Source organism: Micropterus dolomieu, linkage group LG18 (assembly GCF_021292245.1).
Source record: "Micropterus dolomieu isolate WLL.071019.BEF.003 ecotype Adirondacks linkage group LG18, ASM2129224v1, whole genome shotgun sequence".
Lineage (NCBI taxonomy): Eukaryota > Metazoa > Chordata > Actinopteri > Centrarchiformes > Centrarchidae > Micropterus > Micropterus dolomieu.
Window position 1 is genome coordinate 11908658 of NC_060167.1, and position 26244 is coordinate 11934901.

At 37.7% G+C, this 26244-nt stretch overlaps 2 protein-coding genes and 1 long non-coding RNA gene across 13 annotated transcripts in view; 2 read left to right on the forward strand and 1 right to left on the reverse strand.

Annotated features, from left to right (window-relative positions):
- LOC123956607 (immunoglobulin-like and fibronectin type III domain-containing protein 1) overlaps positions 1-3663 on the forward strand; it is a 31904-nt gene extending 28241 nt beyond the window's left edge. For 10 of the 11 annotated variants that reach the window (XM_046028909.1, XM_046028915.1, XM_046028911.1 and 7 more), the window contains 6 exons: positions 10-318; positions 1106-1191; positions 1280-1472; positions 1577-1873; positions 2489-2815; positions 2949-3663. In XM_046028909.1, coding sequence (XP_045884865.1) covers positions 10-318; positions 1106-1191; positions 1280-1472; positions 1577-1873; positions 2489-2815; positions 2949-2953 — 1217 coding nt within the window. In that variant the 3' untranslated portion in view covers positions 2954-3663. Of the gene's footprint in view, positions 1-9; positions 319-1105; positions 1192-1279; positions 1473-1576; positions 1874-2486; positions 2816-2948 lie in introns of those variants that run through there. The other variant, XM_046028919.1, reaches the window with a different exon arrangement.
- Positions 1-25450, reverse strand: part of LOC123956613 — a 72398-nt gene extending 46948 nt beyond the window's left edge. Inside the window, exons 1-2 of the long non-coding RNA XR_006821585.1 lie at positions 25326-25450; positions 15101-15384 (exon numbers count right to left, since the gene is read on the reverse strand). This is a non-coding gene — a long non-coding RNA (uncharacterized LOC123956613). The remainder of the gene's footprint in view (positions 1-15100; positions 15385-25325) is intronic.
- On the forward strand, positions 7374-17109 carry LOC123956608 (immunoglobulin-like and fibronectin type III domain-containing protein 1). The gene is made up of 21 exons (XM_046028921.1): positions 7374-7425; positions 7616-7738; positions 7829-7962; positions 8067-8166; positions 8265-8306; positions 8499-8734; positions 10714-10827; positions 10936-11098; positions 11256-11528; positions 11642-12085; positions 12175-12299; positions 12384-12525; positions 12658-12951; positions 13065-13361; positions 13480-13659; positions 13820-13948; positions 14461-14546; positions 14694-14886; positions 15111-15407; positions 16529-16855; positions 16947-17109. Exons 1-21 carry the CDS (start codon positions 7374-7376, stop codon positions 16949-16951), a joined length of 3756 nt encoding a protein of 1251 aa, XP_045884877.1. The 3' UTR covers positions 16952-17109.
- Positions 25451-26244: the final 794 nt, after the last annotated feature.

Here is a 26244-nt window from a genome sequence, read left to right on the forward strand (position 1 = left end):
GTGTTACAGAGCCTCCTGGTAAAGTCATTGACTTCAAAGTGACAGATTCCACCTACACAACTCTGTCCCTGTCTTGGACCAAGCCCAAGGACATAAAGGGGGTTGAGGATGAAGCCAAAGGATATTTTGTAGAGATCAGACCTGCAGAAAACACAGAATGGGATCGCTGCAATTCAAATGCAATAACCATGAATTCCTATACTGTGAAAGGCATGAAGTCAATGGCCATGTACTGGGTGAGAGTCATTGCTACAAATGATGGAGGAGAGGGAGAGCCACAGGAACTGGATAATTACATCCTTGCTATGCCCCCTCCAGGTAAGAAAATTCACTTAAAGGGTAATTATGTCAAATATATATATTTTATATTGTGATTATAGCGACTCCACTGTAAATACTAATTAATGACTCATTTCTTTTTTTGACTATATACACATTATAGTTGTATAATCATTGAGTTTAACTCACTGATGAAAATACATGATTTTTAAAACTTATCTGAAATGTAGATTTCGGGAGGCAACGAAAAACAAGGCTTACTGTGCAAATCCTGACTTTAGTCAACCTAAAGCGATTAATAGATATCCCACAAACCTAACATGGTTACCTTGATCTGGATCTTCAAAGCCTGGTTTAAACAATCAAGATAAATGATGGGTTTCTTGGCAGACAACTATATTCAACACACCGATCTATTTGGCTTCTCGTTCTTATCACCAATAGTGTAAGATGACAGCATTTCATTTCAGCATTTAGATCAACATTAAAATTCCAGCATTATGTTTTCTTTCACTAAATGACTCAAGTTGAGAATCAACTGTTTCTGAAATCAGGGTATTTGCAAAAGATGTTTATGCATGATTCAAAAACCTAATTACCAGCACAATAGTGTGCACATGGAAACTTTCATCATTAAGTTCAATTGGTTGGTGTCAAATTAATAACACAAATGATTGCAGCAGTACTGCATTAAAACATATAAAAAGTCATTCATATTTTTGTAGTTTTTTGTTGCCTTTTTTCCTTAAAAAAACAAACAAAAAAAACTGTCAACATAAAAATGAACAACAATTTATGACCAACTTTCACCCTGCTGTTAATCTAGTGAGACCACGATTCACGGATGCCAAAATCAAGACTTTCATGGTGGTGAGAGCAGGAAATTCTGCACGATTCACCATTAACTTTGAGGTAATATAGGAAGTAAGTATGATGACTTATTCCCTGACAATGTATATATAGATCTTCTGACAAAATTATATTCTCATATTCTTTGTAGGCCTCTCCTTGGCCTGAGGTCACCTGGCTGAAAGATGGAGTGCCCGTGACTAAAAAGGTGACCATCAGCAATGCAGAGGGCACATCCCAGCTTCTGATTCCTTCTGCCGAACGCTCAGATACTGGAATCTATACTATCATTGTCAGGAACATTGTCGGCCAAGAAACAATCAGCATTGAAATTAGAGTCACAGGTGAGTTTGGTAAAATACTGTACCCTTCTTGTGTATTAATTATTTCCTCCTATTACTTGTGGTATAGAAAAAAAGAAAACAAAACTTTTGTATTTGAACTACAGATGAGCCTAAGCCACCAGGTCCTGTGGAGATGGACGAAAACGTGCCTGGCACAGTGACCATTTCATGGACCCCATCTCCAGATGAGAAACGTGACGACAGACTGCATTACATGGTGACAAAGCGTGATTCAAGTAAAAGAACATGGCACACCGTTGCAGATCGCATCTTCAACAATAAATTCACAGCCTGCAACATAATGCCAGGCCGAGAATACCAGTTCAGAGTCTATGCAAAGAATGACATGGGCTCCTCCAAACCCTCTGAATCACAAAAGTGGGTGATTTCTGCCAAAAAAGGTATGTAAATGTTTATGACTTTCAGGTTCTTCCAAAAGTCAACCAATATCTGAATTTGAAGAAACGTAATTTTCACAAAGACACACACTCACGCAAATATAATACTTATATATTAAACCACAGCACCTCTACAAAGCACTAAGGCTACAAGCAAATTTGAATTGTCTGTATGTACTTTCTTTCCTTATGCATCTTTCCTAACAATGACACATTACACTAGTCAATGTACTATTATTAATAGCAAAAGACTGATGCCATTGGGCCATGTACAGTATTGTTTGTGTATGCTTTTATGACTTTATTTTGTGCAGTTTAAAGTTTATATGCAAGTCCACAAAAACAATTAGTAAAGCTTTTTTAATGAAATTGTTTACGGCTATCCATATTTTTGACACCCTAAACCATTTGGCTGTCACATTTTCTATTAGCACAATACAGAAACAAGTTATTTATATGTTGCTTTGCTGTATAACCACAAAAAAATGTAGGCCTACCTGTAAATTTCCAATGACACTGTACCTGTAGCACCACCATCAGGCTAATGTTAAAAACATATTCACCTGTTATATGATTACAGATTCTAATTTGATGCAATGCATATCTGCTTTCTTCCAGCAAAGTTCACTGTGAACATGCCAGAAACAAAGGCCTGTAATCTAGAGTGTCCTCCCAGGTTCATCGTCCCACTGAAAATGCATGCTGCTCCTCAAGGGTATGAATGCTACATGAGCTGTGCTATAAAAGGGGATCCAACACCTCATGTGACATGGCTCCGCAACAACATAAGTCTGAATACCAACACTAACTACTACATCTCCAACACCTGTGGAGTCTGTTCTCTGCTCATATTGAGGGTTGGACCTAAAGACACCGGGGAGTACACGATTGTTGCAGAAAACTCTAAGGGGAGAGCCGAGTGCTCCACTAAATTGACAGTCAGAGGTAAATCTTTACCAGAGTGTACCTGTATATCGAAGATGCTGTCAATGTTCTGCATTGATATGCATGTTATAAAGGGATGATCTTTGAAATCTGAAACTAATAATTTCCTCTTTCTGTCTTTTTCCCCCACCAGAATAAATGAACACACTGAAGACGGTCGAATTACTCTAAAACCCTAAAAGAAACCAAATTGTTGGCACTTAACATACTGTCAGGTCTAAGCAACAGGTTTGTTTAAATTTAAACTTTAGCAAACCCTGTCAAATGTGAAATTATTTAATATTGCCGGTGATACTTTTCCTTTTAGATTGTATTTGTACATCAAGTATTTGACGGACAAATTCCTACAAAGGCTGGCATTTATTCAAAGTTAAATAGGAATACAAATGTTGCTGAAATTAAAGCCTAAAACTTGTTTTGTTTGTTTTGATTTCAATTGTGCAATCTCAATAAAATGTAAGCTTTAAATACTAATGGCCAATCTTGCATATTTTAACTGAAATATGATGCGTGTTAAACAGCAAAACTATTTAGAGTACAGGACAGTGTAGCAGTGATTTATTGATTTTAAAAGGGCTATTTTAAGGTGTGTCTAAAGCTTCTGCTTGTGTCTTTCAAAAAATGTTTTAGATGCAGATTTCTGTTCACGTGTATAGTGACTGGTTGCAATTGTTATTTTTCTGTGATTATGGATTTTCAGTCTTTCCCCTTAATTGAAACTGAGATGACAAAAAATACCAACATGAAAAATGTATATGGTACTGACAAAGCCCTGTAACTGGCTGTTATAGTCTGTTATACAAAAAATCTGTGTGGGTTTTGTGTAAATAAACATACTGCTATTGTGATGTGGAATTTTTTATCAGAACTGCATGTCACTTTGAAAACTGCATTTGTGTAAACATAAAATACTTCACCAATAATGGTTAGTTTATGGGAGTTCACATGATACAAACACACTGAAAAGCATCCGCAAGCAGAACATGTCTGTCTGTTGGCACAAATGTGCTTTCCTTTTACACACTTGGAACTGTTCAACCCTTTCTCGCTCGTCAAGCTGACTTCTGAGACTTTGGAGGTGGGGATGTAATACACAATGGCTGATGTCCCCGCTCCTTTGATTTGTCACTTTGAATACTGACAATAACCTTTGATTGGCTGTTTGGTTTGATCACTGACACAGTCGAAGACAGGCTGGCACTGATCTAGAATTGCATTGCGTCTATATTTTTTTATATAATATTTTTTTCATAGAAATTGTTATGCACGATTTACTTCTGTTATGGGCATTGTAAAGGTAGTTGTTCCTCACTTCACCTATTTTTTTTTCTCCATATATTTTGATGATTTTACATGAAAAAAAGAGATCTATCAAAGGAAGGGAGACATCACTTCTGTCTATTCCATCCCTTCAAAGTCAAAAAAATTAACTTGACGAGACAGCGAGTGTTGCGCAGTTGCGAGTTATGAGTAGTTGGAGGAAGAGTGGAACTTGTGCTTGTGGGACCACATTTGTACATGCGGCACAGAAACCCTCCCTTGCGATGATGGTTTTCCACTTGCATATGCTGTTATGTGCATATATCACATGCAAATGTATATATATATATATATATATATATATATATATATCATATTTTTTCAAGCCTTGACAGAAAAAGCAAGTATCAAAATTCATACCACTCGTTCACCTCCATGGAGGTTTATGTGAATAATTTATGCCCAGTCTTCTTGTATTACGTCTCTATGCATTTTTGTGAGGTCAGACATTTTTCCAAGTTTAGAGTCACTCAAGAAGAGAGGGTAAACAGTTACACCCAGGGAAAAACCATGATGAGGGATGACACTTGTCAGTATCAAATATACAATGCTAAAATAAATCCCATTATGTAACCATTATTCGGTTCTGTTTCAGGCAAACGAGAGTAAAAAAAATAATTAGTAATAGAATGAGGTTTACCTTGTTTTGTTTATTTTTCGTGTGATATGTCCAGGAGTGTCAGAGTTAATAAGAACATTAATGCAAGTCAACTTTTTTAGATAGGCTTTCAGCATGAAATTATGATTAATAAATTCTGACATCTCTAAACATGTTTAATAAACATTTCTTAAACAAATTAATGCAAAGAACTCAAAATAACTGAATGCAATTGGCACTTACCTCTTGCTAAATGTTGAGATGAAGCAGGCAGTCTACACATACAATTAAGCTAATGGAGAAGCTCAAACCATGGCACTTCTAATGAGACTTTTTAATAAGAGCAGCAAAAAGCACCCCGCTGTAGCACCAAAGCTGAAATTCTAGTTTTGAGGGAGGGATAAGAAAGTTTCACGGTGGTATTTCCTCTGGTGCCCTTTTCCAAGAACCTATAGGACTTGAGAGCCAAAGTGCACGTCAGTAAACCTATCCCCAACAGCCAAAGTGAAAAAGCAGTGTGTCAGATAGCTATGAGTGTCACTGAAAGGCTTTATTGCCTCTCAAAGAACCAACAGACAAGAATCAGTTGGAACCTGGCTGGCAACACATAGGAGAGAACAGCAGTTTACTTGAATAGTAAGTACATTTACCAAGTACTGGGCACATTCCTAATATGTTAATATATATATAAATATAAATGTTTTGTTTTATTAGCTAATTTGTGTAAATCTATTTGTATTAATCTGATGCTTGGATGTTACAGTATATTAACCTCAGGTAATTGTAGTGAGATCTCACTGTTAACCTGTCACAATACTTAAAAGAAAACTGACAGCAGTTGATATGACTCCAGTAGCTCTAAAGTTTAATATGATGAAGAACCAATACGATGAGCAGTAGTAATGTTGTCTATAATGTTTGACACAAGCAGAATTGTCTAAACGTGATGAGAAAAAACACAAATAGGACTCTTGATTGATCAGACTAGACTAGTGATTGATCAAGTGGGGGGAACTGATTTTAAGCAGACACTTTATATACAAACTTATTATTGTGTATTCACACTAAAATTACTCCAACTATCTAACAGTTAGAGTAAGTTGGCAAGCTGCCATGTAAAATTTTATTTAGTACTACTTTATCACAAAAGATGACAAAGTAAAAGTATATGCTCTGCTACCACGTGCTGCTTTGAGATTTAGGACCTGAAGTTATTCATAAATCATTTCACACCCTTGGCACAGCTATTTTCTCTCTAAGGCAAATATAACTTCACAGCAGCACACAGTGTGCACAAAACTGCTAAATATGCAGGCACTTCATCAACTGACAGAACTCAGTACAATTTATTTTAATTAAATGTAATATTAATAGCTTAAGTGGCTATCAAATTGTATCCAAGAACAAAATGCTCTAGCCATTAGACTAATTAGATCATAAAAATGGACAAATTAGATCATAAAAAGTGCGATCAACAGAAGAATGGTGAAGACAGAGTGCTAACATTAGTTTATACTTGAGCATTCAAGATATCATAAGACATATATAACATATGCAAAGAAGTGATTCCATCCATCCATCCATCGTCAAACGCTTATCCTGCGTACAGGGTCGCGGGGAGAAGTGATTCCATACTTGCTAAAATGCTAAGATTGTTTAAATTTGTCATATACACTGTTTTGACAAGTGGTGAATGAAGCTTGCTGCGAAAGCAATAGCAATGCAGTCTGGTGCATGGGACCTGACTAATTGCACACACAAGTTAATTATCAATTGATTAAGGCGACTAAGGTGATACTTGATATCATCAGAATGACCATGTGATAGAACAACTTTGATTTAATGACAACTATAGAAAAAAAGGGGAAATAGTCGACTTTTAACCACCCACATTTTAACTTCGTTTTGATCATTCAGGGCTTAAAAAAAGCAAAACCTAAATACAAAAGATGTTTATGTCTAATGTTACATTTACAGTCAACCACTCGTGCCACTTCCTGAGTCATGATAGATGGTTTTATGAGGTATGTGACCTATTGCCTTTAAAATCAGGCAGATCACTTCCAGGAATCTACAAAGGGAATGGTAAGTATTTTGTGATCCCAAGAATCATTTTATTTATAGCACAGATAGAGTTACTAACTCATGAATCTAAACACAATTTGCCTTAAATATACATCATACACACTGATTATCAAGGATATCCTATAATGTGACATCCATCATAATATTATTTAGCCCACTTTTTGTAACTGGGAGGAGGAATAAATTATGTCCCATTAAATCATTAGTCTCCAAGGATAGGCTTTACTTAAAAATGGATTAAAATCATGTTGTAAATGTGGGAATACTGCCCTAAGCCACAAGTTAAAACAATGATCAGTACTACCCATTGCACATTCAGGGCATCTAGAAGAGATTAAGTGCATGTCAGACAGAGGGGGATTCTCATAGTTACTAACATTAGTAAAGCCTACACTGAAATTCTAGGATATGTTAGGAATTGACTTGGGAAAAACAATATACAATCCAAGCAACGTTCAAAGTGAAAACAAATAAAAAGGGAATGTGAGTGGAGTTGCTTAATTAAGTGCATCATAATATTTTTGTATCAACAGAGGAGCTGTTGACTCAATCAAGATGTTTAAAATACGTAAAGCTAAGGATGAGGAGCCAACTGCTCCAGGGCAGGGTAAGTAACTAGAGTTTGAATGCAACTTTAAGTTACTGCAAATAGCAAAATATGTGATCAAAAGTAAATGCATCCAAATAGCCTTTTTTAACACATAAGAGCATTAATTCTATGAAAGCTTTTCATTCTGTACAAGTTCTTGTAAATCAGTACATTTGTAAATAATGCAAATTATCTCAAATGATGACAGTGAAAATTAAAAAGAGGTCAAACGTGCCTGGAGTTATGATTACCCAATATGTAGAAGAAATGCCTGAAAACATGGCCACGCCAGATTTCACTCGGAAACCCATTGCTCTAACTATTCAAGAAGGTAAGGTAAAATACCATTACATTCACGAACTTCTCTCTTTTTGATTTAAGATAATAACATAACCATACATTCTTGTTTGCATTTATGAAGGAAAATTAGCTATCTTCAGAGCAGTAATTACTGGCACACCAACACCAACTGTAACCTGGGCAAGAAACAACGGAGAAATTGATGAAAGGTGCCAAATTGTCTACGATACAAGTACCAGTGAACACCAACTACATGTGAGATCACTGACCATGTCATAAGGAATGCTTTTTCAAATGACTTTAAATCTAACTGAGACAGATCAATAAATCAATACTCATTATCATGTATTGATTGATAGATGCCTGATGTATCGGCAGATCAAGCTGACACCTACAAGTGTTTTGCCAGAAATGAATATGGAAAAGCGGTCGTAACTGCTGTGCTTAATGTTATTGAGGGTCAGTGACTTTCATTTATTGTATTATACATTACATCAAAACTAATTATTGAGATAAATACCATTATTCTCACTTCACTCTAATTCCTTCTATCATAGTTGGCTATAAAAAGAGCAGAGCCTTGCAGCAATCAAGAACAGGTACACAGCCTACATTTAATCTATAATAATGCTATGTCACTGAATAAAAGTTGTAACCATGCTTCTGTTTTTGTTGTAGCTGTCCGAGAGACACCTGAGGACTTCAAAAAGTCCTTAAATAAGTAAGTAGTAAATTTACGAATGGGCGAAAGAACATGGCAGTGTTGTTTGTTGTTTTGTGTTTTTTCCAAGCCATGTATGATTATTATTTTGTGTGTTTAATAATATCAGTTTCTTCTCCTAGGGTTGAAATGGAGGCTAAAGAAGAAACAAAAACAGAAATCGATGACAAGTTCTGGGATCTGCTGATGAGCGCAGACAAAAAAGATTACGAAGCCATCTGTGCTCAGTATGGTGTCACAAATTTCCGTTGGATGCTGAAGAAACTTAATGACAAGAAGGAAGAAAGGGAGAAAGAGCAAGAAAAGGTATGTTTGATCTTCATCTAAATGTAAATATAAGGCACCTTCACAGCCTAACATCTATAGTAATGTATACATGAATGCTGTAATACAAGAAATACTAAACTTTTCAGTGTCAAAGATGTTACTGTAGCAGGTCTAAGTATGATTTTTAATAAACTTATGGAAATTAATATTTCAGAAATTTAATTAATATAATTAATATTTCAGAAATATTAATTCATAATTCCTCGAAATACCACCGGAGATTCAATTCACCCAGAGTCTCCAGACCTCTGGGTAGCGTTTTAATAATTATACAATTATTCACTAGCTATCAGTTAGTTAATAATCGCTCAATCGCTGAATAAAGCTTAAAAGAACTTGGTCGTTCTTGAATTACAATTGTGTAACTTAACGGTCTGATAACTTTTAACAAACAAAACCAAAAGAAAATTAAAAGCAAGTAAGTTGCTGGAAACGAGGGAAAAGCCGAGGTCGCGGCTCTTCGCGTGTGTGGCTTGAAAAAAGCAAAAAGAGTTTCGCAGCGAGCCGGGCCAAACTTCTTAGGGTGTTGCTAGGAGACGGAGCACGCTGAGCGCGTGCCGAAGTGCCAGGGAAGAGCGAAAAGGAGCCAAGAGAGCGAGCGAGCGAGCGTGTGTCGCTGCTTTTGTTTGTTGGGGCGTGTTTTCCCGGAAGGGCAGTCCTTTGTTCCCCTGAGGACTTGTTTCCGGTTTCCTGTCTTTTAATATGTCTATTCTAAAATCTATTTGCGCGTATTGTAATCACATATCTTTCCACAATCAAACCTTAATTGTCAAACGGTTATACCGTTCTTAGTTTTAAGCATTTGATAAAAAGGAAAACAATTGTCAGTAGTTAAACCTTAAGGTTAGCATTTCCTAGGAATCACATCAGATGATAGGAACTTAACTAGCTTCCTGGATAATATTGGTTGTTACACGTTCTTACTTAGAGAATATAAGCAAGATACACGAATGGCATCACATTATGAACAGGTAAATACCGAGTGACATTTATACATTAAACGGCATTTCAGAACGATGGCATGTAATACTTATTTTGTCCTCTTGGGGGAGCTCTGGTTCCATGAAGATAGCTAAGATTATTTCTTCAAAACAACCCTTTGCTCAGGAGCTGGGGAATTTAGTTATTTAACATTAAATTCGAGCGGGAAAATTAATCGAGTAGTATAGGATAAAATTTCTTTATCATATCATTTCTAAAGGAAGTGTCCGAAAGTGTTGAGAACAAAGCATTGGTTACAACATAAAATGAAGAAATGTCAGGGATCCTTGCTGAAAATTAAAGCACTGCAAAATTAACTTATTTAGATTATTCTTTTCAACAACAACATCAACAACAACATGGTAACATAACTACTCAAATGGAGTGGAGAGACCTGTTAAGTAACTTAAAGACTTAAAGAATTAAACAAGGTAATGCTTTGAGTTTTGAGGAGACAGTATTGCTTGTTTACACAAAGGAATTTGGGGCTGTCCTCCTCTGGAGTCTGGAGTTCCTCACCAATTCACGTCTGGGCGTGAAGAGGAGAATATCCTTTGATGTGAGGTAATTAAACAAAGAGGGAGGCCAGTTGCTATGGTTACGTGTGTGGGGGGCAGTTTAGGGTTTCCTGCCCTCTCTTAAAAATAGTTCTGATAGGCTGTTTAGGAGAAAGATAATTTCTGGTTAGTGTTTCTTTGTCATTTTAACAGTCAGGCACCGAGCCTTATCTGGCTGCTGCACCAGAGGTGGCAAGTTTTACGATCGAACTGCCCAGAAACAGCACATAGGGAAAGTAAACCTTTCACCTCCTCCTCCGGTCGCTTCAGCCGTCTGTTAAGGGTTGATATCTCAAACCACCTCCTTTTCTTTCTCTCAGTGAGAGAGAAAGACTTTGGGATCTCCAAATTTATTTCATATAAAATGAACAAATACACACTGGCTTGTTCACAACATTACCCTTTTTCTAATTACCATAGGTTGTTGAAAGACTATGCAACCTAAAGCCCATTGAAATGAGAGATGATGGCGGTGCAGAGTTTGAACTTGAAATGTCACTTAAGGACCCAAGCAGCAAAATCTTCTTATTCAAGGTGAGATGTTTCATTTTAAATTAAAAATTTTCCTCAATTTAATGAGAATGAAGGAATTAAATGAAAGCACTGAAAGTTTTTCATGTATGACTGCATGTGTTCAAACAGGACGGAGTTATGATTCCTTTTGAAGCTGACACAGATGTAAAACATGGACTTAGGCGGGTGGGAAAGAAGTTTGTCTTTAGCATCAATGGTGTTGACGCAGAGGATGCAGGATTATACCAAGTGGAGGTTGATGGGGTTAAGATCTTCACAACTGAGTTCAAACGTAAGATGAAGCATCAAACTTATTATGTACACACATTACTGCAACATGTACACAGTGTCATACAGTCAAAAAGAACTACAACGAGTTGTCCTGTGACAGGAAATGCGAGATACTATGTTGTGCTATAATTGTGCTATAATTGTGCTACTTCATCTAGCTCCGCCTATAGACTTTTTGGTCAAGATTGAAGACGTGAAAGCAGAGGAAAGAGAGGACGCTGTGTTTGAGTGCGTCGTCTCACATCCCCTGAAGAGGTTAACTTGGATGGGAAAGAATATCACACTAGAGCAAGGGGATAAATTTGACATCACTGTGTCAGAGGACATGCTGATTCACACATTGGTGGTAAAGGACTGCAAGCTATTGGACAAAGGAATTTATGCTGCTGTGGCTGGAATTAAATCCTGCAGCGCTTGGCTTATAGTTGAAGGTACAGTTCACATATATAATATTCTTTTCAGACTATTAAACACAAATTTATCAAATATTGAAAATGTCCCTTAAAGCATTAAAAATGTTTTGGTAATGTGTATTTCTTATAAGCGGACACTGATCCAAACACACATGGAAAGAAGAAAGCTCGCAAAACAACCAGAGCAGGTGGTGGTGGAGAAGAACTTTTGAGGATTGCTCAGGAGCAACAGGCGAAGATACAGAAAGAGAGAGATGAGTTGATTGCAAAGGCAAAGGCTGAGGCAGAAATAGCAGCTGCAGCTGAGAAAGCAGAAGCCGAAGCAAAAGCAAAAGCAGAAGCCAAGGCTAAAGTGAAGGCAAAAACGAAGGCAAAAGCAAAGGCAGTAGAAGGAGAAGGGACAGATGAAGCAGACTCAACCACTGTGGTAGAGGAGGAAGACGAAGAAGTGTCCGAACCCGCATCATTAGAACCCACACAGGAATCTCCAGTTGCTGATACTGAAGAAGAGGAGCCCATTCAAGAGAAAAGAAAGAGAGTGAGAACAGGCCAACTTGTCCCTGATACAGTCATTGGTGAGATGCATCACAACATAGTAATTCAATTCTGCAATGTTGTTCATTTATTCCTGTTCCCAAATAACATAAGGTTGCATTTCCTTTAGACCCAGGAGTATACTTCACCAGTGGACTGTCGGATGTAAACGCCATCATTGGTACTGAAGCAGAACTGGTCTGCAGGCTGAGCAGTGAGGACTGTGATGGAGTCTGGTACAAAGATGGGACAGAGGTGAGGAATGCATGAGTTGATAGAATAATAGCTTTTACTTTTGTCCCCCTGAGATTTAAGCATGTTTACATGTGTGCATTTCAGATAACCGCTACAGATGATATCTGTATTGTTAAAGATGGGACTTATCGCAAACTAATTATCAAAAATTGCAAAGAAGATGATGCTGGAAAGTATCGATGTGAAGCCGATGGACGTAAAACAGAAGCTGTTCTAAATGTTGAAGGTACTGTAATCAGAATCAATTTGAGGTACTCCAACTTAAGCAAAACAAAAGGCACTGGGAAAATGAGTAAAATAGTATATTTCAGGTCAGCAGTAAAAGTCTCAATTTGAAAATGTGTTTTTTTCCTACTAGATCCTCCAAGAATTAACCCTGATGACCTCACTGAGTTCATAAAACCTGTTATAATCAAAACTGGGAAAGATGCAGCATTCAAGCTGTCCTTTGTTGGCCGGGAACCCATGAAGATCCAATGGTACAATGAGGGCGAGGAGCTGCTGGAGGACACACATATCAGGATCGAGAAGTCTTCCTCATACAGCCGCCTGCTGCTAACCAAGTGCCAACGCAAAACCACAGGAGAAATAAAGATTAAGATTAAAAATGAATGCGGAGCAACTGAGGCCATCTCGCAACTCATTGTATTAGGTAAGGTTTGTACGCTCCATGTTAAGAACAACTCTTAATTTGTACAACTGTTATATACATAATATAACATGGATCTTAGTGCAGATGTTCTTTATTCTTTTGCTTTACTACAGATAAACCAACACCACCCCTAGGCCCTGTTGATATCATTGAAAGTTCAGCTGCTTGCATTGAGTTCAAATGGAAACCTCCCAAAAACAATGGAGGTGCCCCTATCACAGACTACATCCTGGAACGGCAGCAAATTGGCAGAAACAGCAGGAAGAAATTAGGTAAGACTGGCCCAGAGCCTAGATACAGGGACACTGATGTAGATCATGGCAGAAAGTACTGCTACCACATCAGGGCAGAAACGGATCAAGGCATCAGTGAAATGATGGAGACCGATGACATTCAAGCAGGGACAAAGGGTGAGCCTTCTTACAAGAAAACCAATTTTTTTTCTGTCACAGTTGGTGTTATAAAGAAAGGCTCTGTGTGAGCCACTTAAAAAGTGAGAGTTTTTTTTCTATTTTATCATTCTTTCAGCATACCCCGGACCTCCTTCAACACCAAAAATTGTTAGTGCTTTCAAAGACTGTATCAATCTGGCTTGGTCAGCACCCACTAATACTGGAGGAACCAACCTTTTGGGATACAATGTGGAGAAACGCAAGAATGGCAGTAATCTGTGGGGCCAAGTCAACCCACCGGATGAGCCCATCAGAGGTAAGGACATCTTAGAATTATTGACCGTTTAAAATGTAATGTATTTGTTTACAGTTTGAATGCAGATGTGACTTTGTCAAGTTAAATGCACTTTCTTTCTTGAACTACAAAAAAAAAGAATTATGTTTTCTATTAAACTATACTGTTTGACATGCAACAGAGAAAAAGTATGCAGTGAAGGATGTTGTTGAAGGCATCGAGTATGAGTTCCGTGTATCAGCTGTCAACATTTCTGGTGCTGGAGAGCCAAGTACACCTTCTGAATTTGTGATTGCAAGAGATCCAAAGAGTAAGTAATAAGTTAAAACTGTATTGTTATTATGTCAATGCTTAACTGTTCATATCTACATACTTAAATGTCTAATTGTTTACACTTTCAGAACCCCCTGGTAAAGTTATTGACCTGAAAGTAACAGATTCCACATATACTACCTTATCACTGGGCTGGACCAAACCCACAGAGGAGGAAGGGGTCCAAGATGAGGCCAAAGGTTACTTTGTGGAGCTCAGAGCTGCAGAAAACCCGGAATGGGGTCGCTGTAACTCCACAGCTATCATTATGACCTCCTATACCATTATGGGTCTGAAGTCTATGGCCATGTACTGGGTAAGAGTTATAGCAAACAATGAGGGTGGAGATGGTGAGCCTCAAGAGTTGGACAACTACATCATTGCAATGCCTCCCCCAGGTGAGTGAGTGGACACTGGGAACTGTATACAGTCAGAATTCGATCAATTTTAATTTAATTTCTTTACAGTTTCTCATTAATTTTGTCTAAAACTCATCGTAAATTGTCACAGTGAGACCTCAATTCACTGACAAAAATATGAAGACCTTTATGGTAATGAGAGCTGGGAACGCTACTCGAGTCAACTTCAACTTTCAGGTTCAGTATAATATTTATACAAAACCTTAGCAGCATTGAAAACACCAAGTCATTGTAATCATTGTACTGTCTAAAGTGGCAGATTAGACAGTTCTGTTGCTCTAAAAAAAGTTCACATCTTAGCCCTGTTTCTCCTGTTAATGACAGGCCTCTCCACTACCAACCATTACATGGCTCAAGGACGGTCTTCCTGTTGCTAAGCATGTGACTGTGAGCAACTCAGACACATCATCACAGTTGATGATCCCCTCATCAGAGCGCCATGACTCTGGGATCTACACAATCATTGTCAAGAACCTTGTTGGTCAGGAGACCTCTAGTGTTGAGATAAGAGTCACAGGTACAGTGGAAACAAATATCAACAAATCATTAACAATTCGATTTGTAATGTGATTAACATTCTCTTCTTGAGATGAATCTAAAGTTGCTCTATTTGTCATATTATCACAATTAAGAATTTAAGCTTTTTATGAGCTTTTTAAATATTTTATATTCTTTGAGATGCAAAGAAAATTAAGTCAGTGCTATATAAATTAAGAAAAATTCTTTCCTACCCATTTCTAGATGACCCCAAGCCTCCAGGCCCCGTGGAGCTGGACGAGAATGTGTCGGGAACAGTGACAGTCTCTTGGACTCCCTCTCCAGATGAGAAGAAAGACGACAGGCTGCACTACATGATCACCAAGAGTGATTCTGTTAGGCGTTCTTGGCAAACTGTGGCAGACCACCTCTTCAATAACAAGTTCACTCTCATCAATATCATCCCGGGAAGGCAGTATAAATTCCGGGTATATGCCAGGAATGACATGGGGCTTTCCAAACCTTCTGAGTCAGCAACCTGGGAAGTGAAAAAAAGAAAAGGCAGGTTTCACATGTGATCCAAATGTGTCTACCATAGAGCTTAAACGATTTGTCCATTATTCAAGTTGTTGAACAACTGAAAATTTAATGGCAACCATTTTGATACCTGATTAATCTTTTCAGCCATTTATAAAGCAAAAATGCCAAACATTTACTGATTTTGTTAACTTCTTAAAATGGGATATTTTGCTTTTGTGTTAAATTGAATACACTTTGGGTTTTGGACTGTCAGCCAGTCATAACAAGATACATGAAGATGTCAACTTGGGCTCTAGAAACATTTTTCAACATTCTTTTCAGTTTTTATAAACTAAACAATTAATTGGAAAAACAATCAACAGATTAATACATTAAGAATTGTTAGATACAGCCCTAGTGTAGTTACAAAGACATCTCCCACGTCTAGATATATGTAGACGAGTAAAGAACTGCAAACAATAACTCAAGGTTTTTTTTTTCGATAAATTCATTTTGATAATGATAAATTCATTAATAATTTCATAATTTCATTAATTTTTAAGTAAAGTATACTTAAGTATAGTAAAGTAAAAATATTTACTAGTCCCAGCTTCTAAAATATGAGAATTTGCTGACTTTTTTAAGACTGTTGGTCTGGGAAATCAAGCAATTTGAACAGATCAATTCGGGCTCTGAGAAGTTGTGATGGTTGTTTGTTGTTACCATTTGACATTTCATAGACAGTTAATCAAGAAACGAATTGGCAGATTAACCAATAATAAAAATAATAGTTACTTGAGGCCCTGGGTGTGTACAAGTTCATTTGCCAGAATCAAGGGAATAGATTATTAATCCTAACGAAAGACAATGTTAAGAAAAGAAATATCAACTGGCTAAGTAAGAGGTGTCATCTGAATTGTTTTTGTGCATATGGGTTAAGCATACTGTACAGCAAACTGCAAGGTCGGTTTCCATAGCTAATGAATGTTTTGTTTTCCTTATGTACCAGAAGAGCACTTTATATTTCCACATATTCTGCCATAGACACTGAAAAGATGAATCAATTAACAGGTGACTAAAGAGAATATAGCAATGAAAAGGGTATCCATCATTGTGTATTACACCCTTTTGACTTTTCTGTCATTTTTCTTGTATTCCTCCAGAAATGTTTTCTTTGAACTTTCCTGTCACTAAGGACTACAGCTTTGAGACGCCTCCAACGTTCTCTGTTCCACTAAAAATGCACAACAGTCCAGAGAGCTATGAATGCTACATGAGCTGTGCAGTGACAGGAAACCCCAGACCCCATGTTACCTGGTACAGAAATAATGTCAGCCTCAATACCAACACCAACTACTACATCACTAACACATGTGGGGTCTGCTCGATGGTGATACTCAAAGTTGGGCCCAAGGACAACGGGGATTACACAGTCATTGCAGAGAACCTTCTGGGCAGAGTGGAGTGTTCAACAAAACTTGTTGTTAAAGGTAAAAACACATTGAAAAAATGTGTTACATCTTACATTCTATTCCTCTGGCTATACATTTTAACATTTCCCTTCTCTCCCTCCTCCTTCAGATTAGGATGATGCAGTGAGCCTGAACTCCTGAAGATGCTTGTTCCATTTAAATGAATGGAATGTAAAGGATTCGTCAGTTGGAAACCTGTCATCTGGGCTTTTTTTTGTTTTAAATAGCTGCATTGATGTATTTAAATAGACTGTGAAGATGAAAATAAAGGATGAAAGAGAGAAAGAAAATAAGAGCTCTTGATAACCAGCCACTTATGTTTCTAAAGCACCAATAACAAATGTGATGGATTCAAACTTGATTCTGTTGTATTTGAGTGCAAATTCTATTTATGGTATCTACTGGATGCAAAGAGCACTTTGAAAGGGAAATCTAAGATTCAACATTAATTATACGGTTGCAACAAAACATGTTGATTTATTGACCTAATTTTCAGTGAGCTATAAAATAAAAAACATCTGCTGGCTTCTCTGAAGTTACTACCTCATGGAAAATTGCCAAACTGACAACATGGTTATAACTTAACTGAGTGTGTTTTAAAGTTTGAATTAATCATCATTATGCCAAAATGTAAATAAATTCTACCTATGTTTCACCCTAAATTTATAGGAGGAGTCTACAGGCACTGTAGTGGCTCTAGGAGGGTATATTTAGGCACTGCTGTGCTAACATCAGCATGCTAACACTGAGAATGACAGTGTTCTCATACACATGTTTAGAAGGTAATGTTTTCAAGGTTCACCATCATGGGTGGTGATGGTTCAATTCCCACTGTAGCACATCCACCAATGTGTCCCTGAGCAAGACACTTAACCCCTAGTTGCTCCAGAGGCGTGTGACCTCTGACAAATTAATTGTAAGTCACTTTGGATAAAAGCATCAGCTTAATGTAATGTAATCATAGTTTAGCGTGTTAGCAAGAAGCACAGTTGAGGCTGATTGGGAATGCCATTAGTTACAGTATCTCACAAAAGTGAGTACACCCCTCACATTTTTGTAAATATTTGATTATATCTTTTCATGTGACAACACTGAAGAAATGACACTTTGCTAAAATGTAAAGTAGTGAGTGTACAGTTTGTATAACATTGTAAATTTGCTGTCCCCTCAAAATAACACATCACACATCATTATCATCAAGCATCAAGCCTTAACCCTCTTGGGCACGGAGTTTACCAGAGCTTCACAGGTTGCCACTGGAGTCCTCTTCCACTCCTGCATGACAACATCACGGAGCTGGTGGATGTTAGAGACCTTGCGCTTTTTTCTGATCAGATGAGTTTTTTGCCAAGAAGTGTCATGTTGAACTTCCAGTGACCAGTATGAGGGAGTGTGATAGCGATAACACAAAATTTAACACACCTGCTCCCCATTAACACCTGAGACCTTGTAACACTAACGAGTCATTTGACACCGGGGAGGGAATACAGCTAATTGGGCCCACTTTGGACATTTTCACTTAGGAGTGTACTTACTTTTGTTGCCAGCGGTTTAGACATTAATGGCTGTGATGTGTTATTCTGAGGGGACAGCAAATTTACACTGTCATACAAGCTGTATACTCACTACTTTACATTGTAGTAAAGTGTCATTTTCCAGTGTTGTTGATAAGATAGAATAAAATATTTACAAAAATGTGAGGGGTGTACTCACTTTTGTGAGATACTGTATAGAGGTTAGACATTAATTTAAATATTGGACAAATTAAAATTAAAATGTATTGCAATGGATCATGAGGGGGGCAATTAATGCCTGCACCAAATTTCATTACGATCCATACAATAGTTGCAGAGGCATTTTACTGAGCAGACATCAACCTCTAGGTCATTGGCGTGGGGTAGGGTAAATCTTTGGGGAAGCCAAGTGAGAGGGGATGTCCTTTTTGGAGGGCAATTATCTAATGCATTGTGCCATTACAGTGCAGGTATAATTTTAAACAAAATTTAAATCATACTTTAAAGATGCGCACTTTCTGTTATCAATACACACGGTGAAAGTTGCATTTACCGACACATACGCTCTCTAATTTATTACTTCTAAATATTTTCTAACATCGCCAACGGCAGATAATGCTGCCTGTTGCTAAATTAGCCGCAAAGCTAATGCCATGTTTATCAGTGGAAGTGGCTGACATTAAAGAGCGATTAAACTGTAGTGTCTCTAGTTACAGTCAGCGTGTCAGAAATGATTATACCAGAGGGGACTTGTGAATAAACGTGAGCTGAACAAGTATCTAACACTCAGTTGCAGGTCCTCGCTATAATGTAAACAGTCATGTAGTATTAGATTAATTCAAGGGCAGCGTTTCGTCTACGTCACTGTATTATACAGCGAGAAAGTGGTGAGGAAATCCTTTCTGTAGCATTGGATGGAATTAACAGAGTGCAGGTTATAAACTAGAAATAGAAAGTAGTCATCGTGGCAGATGTAACTACTGCATTACAAATAATATATATATATATATATAAATGCTCCGTACTTGTATAGCGCCTTTCTAGTCTTTTCGACCACTCAAAGCGCTTTTACAGTACATCTGCATTCACCAGTCATACACATTCATACACTGAGCCTAAGTGCTCAAACGGAAACTAACATTCACACACATTCATACACTGAATGTCTGACAGGGGCAAATTGGGATTCAGTATCTTGCCCAAGGACACTTCGACACGCAACCAGGGGGAGCCAGGGATTGAACCGCCGACCTTCCGATTAACGGCCAACCCGCTCTACCTCCTGAGCCACAGCTGCCCCATATATCGACCGATATATCGGCTATCGGATTTTAAAATCCTCAAATATCGAAATCAGTATCGGACTTAAAAATCCCATATCGGTCGGGCTCTACTAAAAACCAAAAACAAACAAACAGTATAACATGTCCGGGGTATAATTTCTGAGCTCCAAGATGTCAAGATACAGACTCAGGCACTGGCCTTGTCTCTTCTCATATTTATTGTTGTATTCTAATGCAATTCAATCATCATTTTGTAATACCAAGGTGTATCAAGTTCCAAATTCTCTCTTATATAGGTCTAAGATTTAAGATCCTAGGTTTTTTGTTTATGTATGTACATTTAAAAGCGATCAAGTAATTATGTAAATCATAGTTTGTGGTTATGCTTAAACGGTATTTGATTATGAAGTGGTTTGTCTGCTGCAATTACATTTAGTTTAGCGCAGAGCCATGTGAGGCATTTTGTAGCTTCATGTGCACTGCTTCCGGTTTGCCAACTGTCATATGGCTTCAAATTTCTCTTTTACTGTGAGCATGTGTTTGCACACTTTCAGGGGAATTTCTATTATGTCATAAAGTCATAAATGATAATATATCATTTGCAACCTTGCAAACAACAGTGCATTTTCCTGTGTAAAGTCCTAGAACACACTAATGTTTTCAGTAGCCACATGGCATCATGTTATTATATACAACTCTTCACTGTGAATTTATTGGACTAGGCTTTGACATTTAAAAGCCACTAACAACATTCCAATAGTATTTAGCAATTCCTTGTAGTGACATGCTGACAAAAAACATTACAAATATTGGCTGTTTAATATATAGTACAAAAGTGTTTTCTTCAATTAATAAATAGACACCTTCTTCCTTTGACAACATAAAATATGGATGCTGTATGGTTTTTCATCACAACATATAGCTTAATTATAATAACTAATTAGGTTGATGCAGTGTAATTTCCTATAAATAAACAAACAAAAAAAAATGTTTCCAATAATATAGATGGATGCGTTACATTTGTCCATGTTGCAGTGGGTTGTGTAATGTCAAGTTGTTTTTTTATTGTTTTGCAGAGAAGAATTCAAAGCTCCTGACTTCAGTGACCTCTTGCAATAAATGCCTTCAAGAACATCAAGCCTCTCATATCAACTTCCCATGTCTGTGAACAGTCATAGTTCCTGTGCCATGCATCCGCTTTTATTGCACTGCTTGAAATATCCCCCCCCACACACACACACACACACACACAATCGTGTTCAAATTGAGCATAGCCCTGTTATTACTAGGACCACAATAGCAGGGCTTTGGTCTGAAGTGCGGGCAACCAGACTCCATGAGGAATCTGAATTACTTTTCATTCGTAAGTAAATACCCTTAAGTTTACCAGTGTGTACAGCACTGGATATTTAATAATTAAATAATTTAATAATCCAAAATAGATTTAAGGTTCTTTTTTTAATTTTCTGGAATAACAAAAGACCGTAAATCCTTTGAGGACCTTATGGCAATATGGCCAAAATGTTATCATGGAAAAAAACATTTATACCATTTGATATCTATAATTATTGAGATCTTTTTTCAAAAAAATATAATAATATGCTCATGTTTATCCACAAATCCAGCAATTTGAACACATCACTTTGGGCTTTGAAAAGTTGTGACGGACATTTTTGTTACCTTTAGATATTTCACAGGCTATACAATTAATGAAGAAAATAAGCAGATTAATCAATAAGGAAAATTATAATTTTATACTTAGTTGCACCACATTATCTTTACACAAGCCTGGTGATATTCTGACATATTAATCATAATTTCACTATTTCATTTTATATTAAAACAACAATTATCACGTACTGTAAGTTTGCCCACATCTGGTCATATCTGTCAGGCTACTAAAATTGAGACTGCACAGCAATGTGGTTAATAAAGCTCAAATTAAACACAAGTGGACCTGCAACCTGTCAGGTCCACTGACAGGTTGCAGGTCCACTAGTTTTCTCCATACAGTATAATGTCAACAGTGAGGCTGGTCTGTTATAGAATAACAACAACCTTGAGTCACAAAATATATAAGACAGCCTTCAGCTGAGCCAAATTTTTATTTAAATTAGTTGTATGTTTTACTTTTATATTACTTTGTGACTAACATTTAAAGAAGCTTTGGAAGTTATAGCTGCTTAACAGTATGGCCTTCATTACTTAACAGATCCATCACCTGAAATAAGACAATTGTTTTCTCTTGCTTTGTTAGAGGTGTAGACTTAACACAATACAACCATATGTGTTGAGATATTCTCATAGAAAGAGGCAAATTACAGTACTTGTTGATTAAAACAAGCCTGTCAATGAAAAGTAAACTGTATATTCAATAGGCTGTTTTTTTGTTTTGTTTGCTGATATCAGGACAGGCTTGTGCACTGCCAAATATGATGCCTCAATAATTGGAATATATATCTGTCTTTGCATGCTGTCAGTTGACGCTGGAAAAACACATCTGATATTTCCATGGAGTCCTACTACATCATATTACTAAAGCATTAAGTAATGCAGTCTGTGGCACACCTGCCGATCTTTGAGTTGCTATTTAAGACTGCTGGGACACCCAATAAACAGTATTTTTAGTTGGTGTCAATAGGTGTCTTTAATGCATGTAAACATTAATATAATGTTTTGTTGTTCTCGTAATTTCGTAAGAGTGTCAGCATGGGCATACTTCTTGTCAACACATATACATAGCACAATACTTGTCAACACTTCACTCTGACTACAAACTTGTTCTTAATTTCAGCTCCACAGTCCATGTGTGACAGTACTGACTGACAAAACACACCTTGAAAAATTAACCCAGCTGCCACATTTCTCTTGCATAGGTTTGCCTTGCCAAATTCAGGGAAGTAAAATGTAATCTGCAAAAGTTGTAAATGATCACTTGAAAGGAGCAGGGTACCAATCATGATGAGAAACAGTCAACTCAAAAGAAAAATTTTACACAAGCAGCAAAGCTGACAACAGAGTATCTGTGTATTGATACAATATCTATTGCATTGGCATAATTCTATTTTTCTAATACCCCTCATACCTCTGTCAACAAGAAGCATTAGTCATGGTCATTTCACCGTGAGGCTCATAGCCAGTCTTGGCTTTCCCTCCCCCTTGCTAGAGGTTGGGTTTATGCCAAAAACGAAAAAGCAAACCCCTTTCTTGGCAGGCACTGTGTCTGACAAGGTGGGTGCTTGTCGCAGAGTCATTGGCATTCATGTAAGGATTTAATGGCTTGAAGACCAGGGAGGCAACACTCAAATATCAGACTGGGAAGCAGCACCACTCAAGAGGATCACGGGAGTGAGGAGGTAAGTTCATCATTCATTTTACATTCAGCACCTCTTTCAGATGGAGCTGTTAAGTATTTAGAGTTTGTTAGAAACACTGACCTAATCCTGTGGCTGACTCACACTTAATGTCTAGTCCAAAGATAACACTGAGATAATGTGGCAAACTGTGGAAAGTGTTTGCATATAAACACAATTGAGCTGCCTTGTTTTATTAAGTACATGTAAGTATTTTAGTTTTCCATCCATCCACTATTTAAAGCACAGAAGAATGGATTCCAGAATTTGCTGCTCTCATATTTACTCAAATATGTATTTTTTTAAATGTTGCATTAAAGTGTGTGCAAAAAAGTTAACTTTTTTCCAACATAATTTTCTGGAGTTTATAAATTCAAATAGTAATTGTGACTTCAGTCCAATTTGCCAGCTAAAGTTTGTGTGGTTACCTGATTCTATGCACACTTTATTTTGGCGAGCCAGCAAATCAAAATATTTAATTAATATTCATAATAGCTCAATCTATATGTTCTGTCACACACAGATAGTTATTCAACAAACATATAAGCTATTTAAAGAAAATTAACAACTACAGTCCTTTGAGGACTTCATGGCTAGTCCTTTGATGTTACTTACCTAACAGCTTAGAAAAAAAAGATCTACTTTTAAGGAGCATTGTTCTTTTTTCAAACTCCTAGCTTTCATTTTATTTAACACTGCACAGTTCCTGCTTTATCTGTTCACTTGTTTCGCCAATTTTTACTGCTACTGAAAAAGATACATTGCAAATCATACAATCTCTCTGTAAGGCAAAACAAGAGCTTGGTAATAGCCCAAATTAAGCCAATCTGTCACTATCAACTTATGCACATGCTTAATATCAGCGGCAACTCCATAGATAGCCACATGCTTTCCGAACATGCCCTTAATAGTGTGTCTCGCTTTTAATCATTTTTATGATGCTCTCAGTCTCTGAGAATACTGCCCCGTGCTGTTTCAGCACTGGTCACATAAGCAGCTGTTAGTGTTAACAGCAAACAACTCTCACAGAGTTGACCATGTCAGAAGCCTAGTACACATAACAAGTTGAGTAAAAATCGAGGGCTGCCCAAAATGTTTGAGTGCAAACAATTAGTTACAGCACATACCTTTTTCTGTTACCATATACAGAACCACTTTAAAATGTGAGATTATTTAGACCCTAATTAAAGGTGCTGTATTGATAAATCAAGATAGGTGTAAATTGAAAGCTATGACATATCAAGAGTCGGGGTGTAATAAAGATCAATAACATGTCTTTTGTATGCCTCAGAACACCAGAATAAGGTGATCAACAGTGTTTAAACTTACTATACTGAGTAGGTTTCACCATAGTACTACTCACTCATCATGTCAACAGTGATTTACAAGCATATTAAGATGTTCGAGATGTGATGTAAACAGTTTTATGTGACATGTGACCTATCATATGACAATCCAGTTTTCTCGTCTTCCAACAGCCGTAACCATCGACACCCTAGAATATCATGCGCCTATACTGGGTGGTGCTAGGTTTGTGCAAATACTTTACATGAGAGGTTACGAGTAGTTAAACAAAAAATTTAACTACTACAAAATTCAGTGTGTCTCCTTTATTACTGTGGCAATAGATTTTCAACACTTTTGAAGAACATTAATAATGCTGGTAAATGTCATGCCATCATTCATTCAGGTAAATTCTTCTTTTTTAGTAGGAATGTCTATTAAAGGCCTATTCCAACCTGATAGACCTTATTCAATTAACCAACCATATTTTGGTTTGACTTAAGGCATACTCACATTAGGTGATCTATACCGTGCCTGAGCACATTTAACTCTCAAAGTCTGGATTGTTTGACCAGTGTGATCGCTCCGTGCCGTGTCCACTTGAAGAGGTGGGCTGGGGCCCGAGCACGGAACTCGGACATAAACGCCACCATTGCTATGCCATTAGATCGGTGATGTTAAACTCAACTCATGCACAATGCACAATCCAGTCATGCACTGCATGTGCAGACACAATAAACAGTCTGATCTAGTTGGGCATTAAAAGTATACAGCCTACAGTGATGATCAGCAGAGCTGTCAGTTGTAGTAACTGGTCTTGGTGAGGGAAAAGATTTACAGAGTTCAGACTGCATCAGCAATATTTAGTTCTGTCTCACACAGGCTCCGCCCTCTACTGGACTCTATGGGTACTACCTCTCCTATCGCACACACGTGCTCGCCCACTGAAAATTTGCATACTATGACCGTACCGTATGTGCGTACGTATAAATAGCGATGTCCTCACTACTCAGCATCCTTTTTTCTTCAGACAGACAGCAAACCGCCCACTGACCTTTCACCTCCACTGATGGAGTTGCCGCTCCTTGAAGCCTGCCTTTGCCCGTCGTACCCGGGTCTGATCGCCGGGGTGGACACTCATCGTTTCTGCTTTGAATACCTCTGCAAGGACTACAGTGGGGGAAATAAGTATTTGACACCTTGCTGATTTTGCAGGTTTGCCCACTTACAAAGAATGCAACAATCTACAATTTTAATCATATGTACATTCTAACAGTGAAAGACAGAATCCCAAAGAAAATTCCAGAAAATCACATCATATGAATTTATTAAAATTGATAACCATCTGATGAGGAAAAACAAGTATTTGACCCCCTGGACAAACAACATGTTAATATTTTGTAAAAAGCCATTATTGGCCAGCACAAATGTCAAACGGTTTTTATAGTTGGTTACAAGGTTTGTGCACATTTCGGCAGGGATGTTGGCCCACTCCTCCCTGCAGACAGCCTCCAAATCATTCAGGTTCCGAGGTTGTCGCCTGGCAACTCGAATTTTAAGCTCCCTCCAAAGATTTTCAATTGGATTCAGGTCTGGAGACTGGCTAGGCCACTCCAGAACCTTGATGTGCTTCTTCTTCAGCCACTCTTTTGTTGCTTTGGCGGTGTGCTTAGGGTCGTTGTCGTGCTGAAACACCCATCCTCGACCCATCTTCAGCTCTCTCACTGAGGGAAGGAGATGTTGGTCCAGAATTCCACAATACATGGCCCCGTCCATCCTCCCCTCAATACGATGGAGTTGTCCCGTCCCCTTGGCTGAAAAGCACCCCCAAAGCATGATGTTGCCACCACCATGCTTGACGGTGGGGATGGTGTTCTTTGGGTTGTACTCGGTGTTCTTTGCCCTCCAAACACGACGAGTTGAGTTGAGGCCAAAAAGTTCTATTTTGGTCTCATCTGACCACATCACCTTCT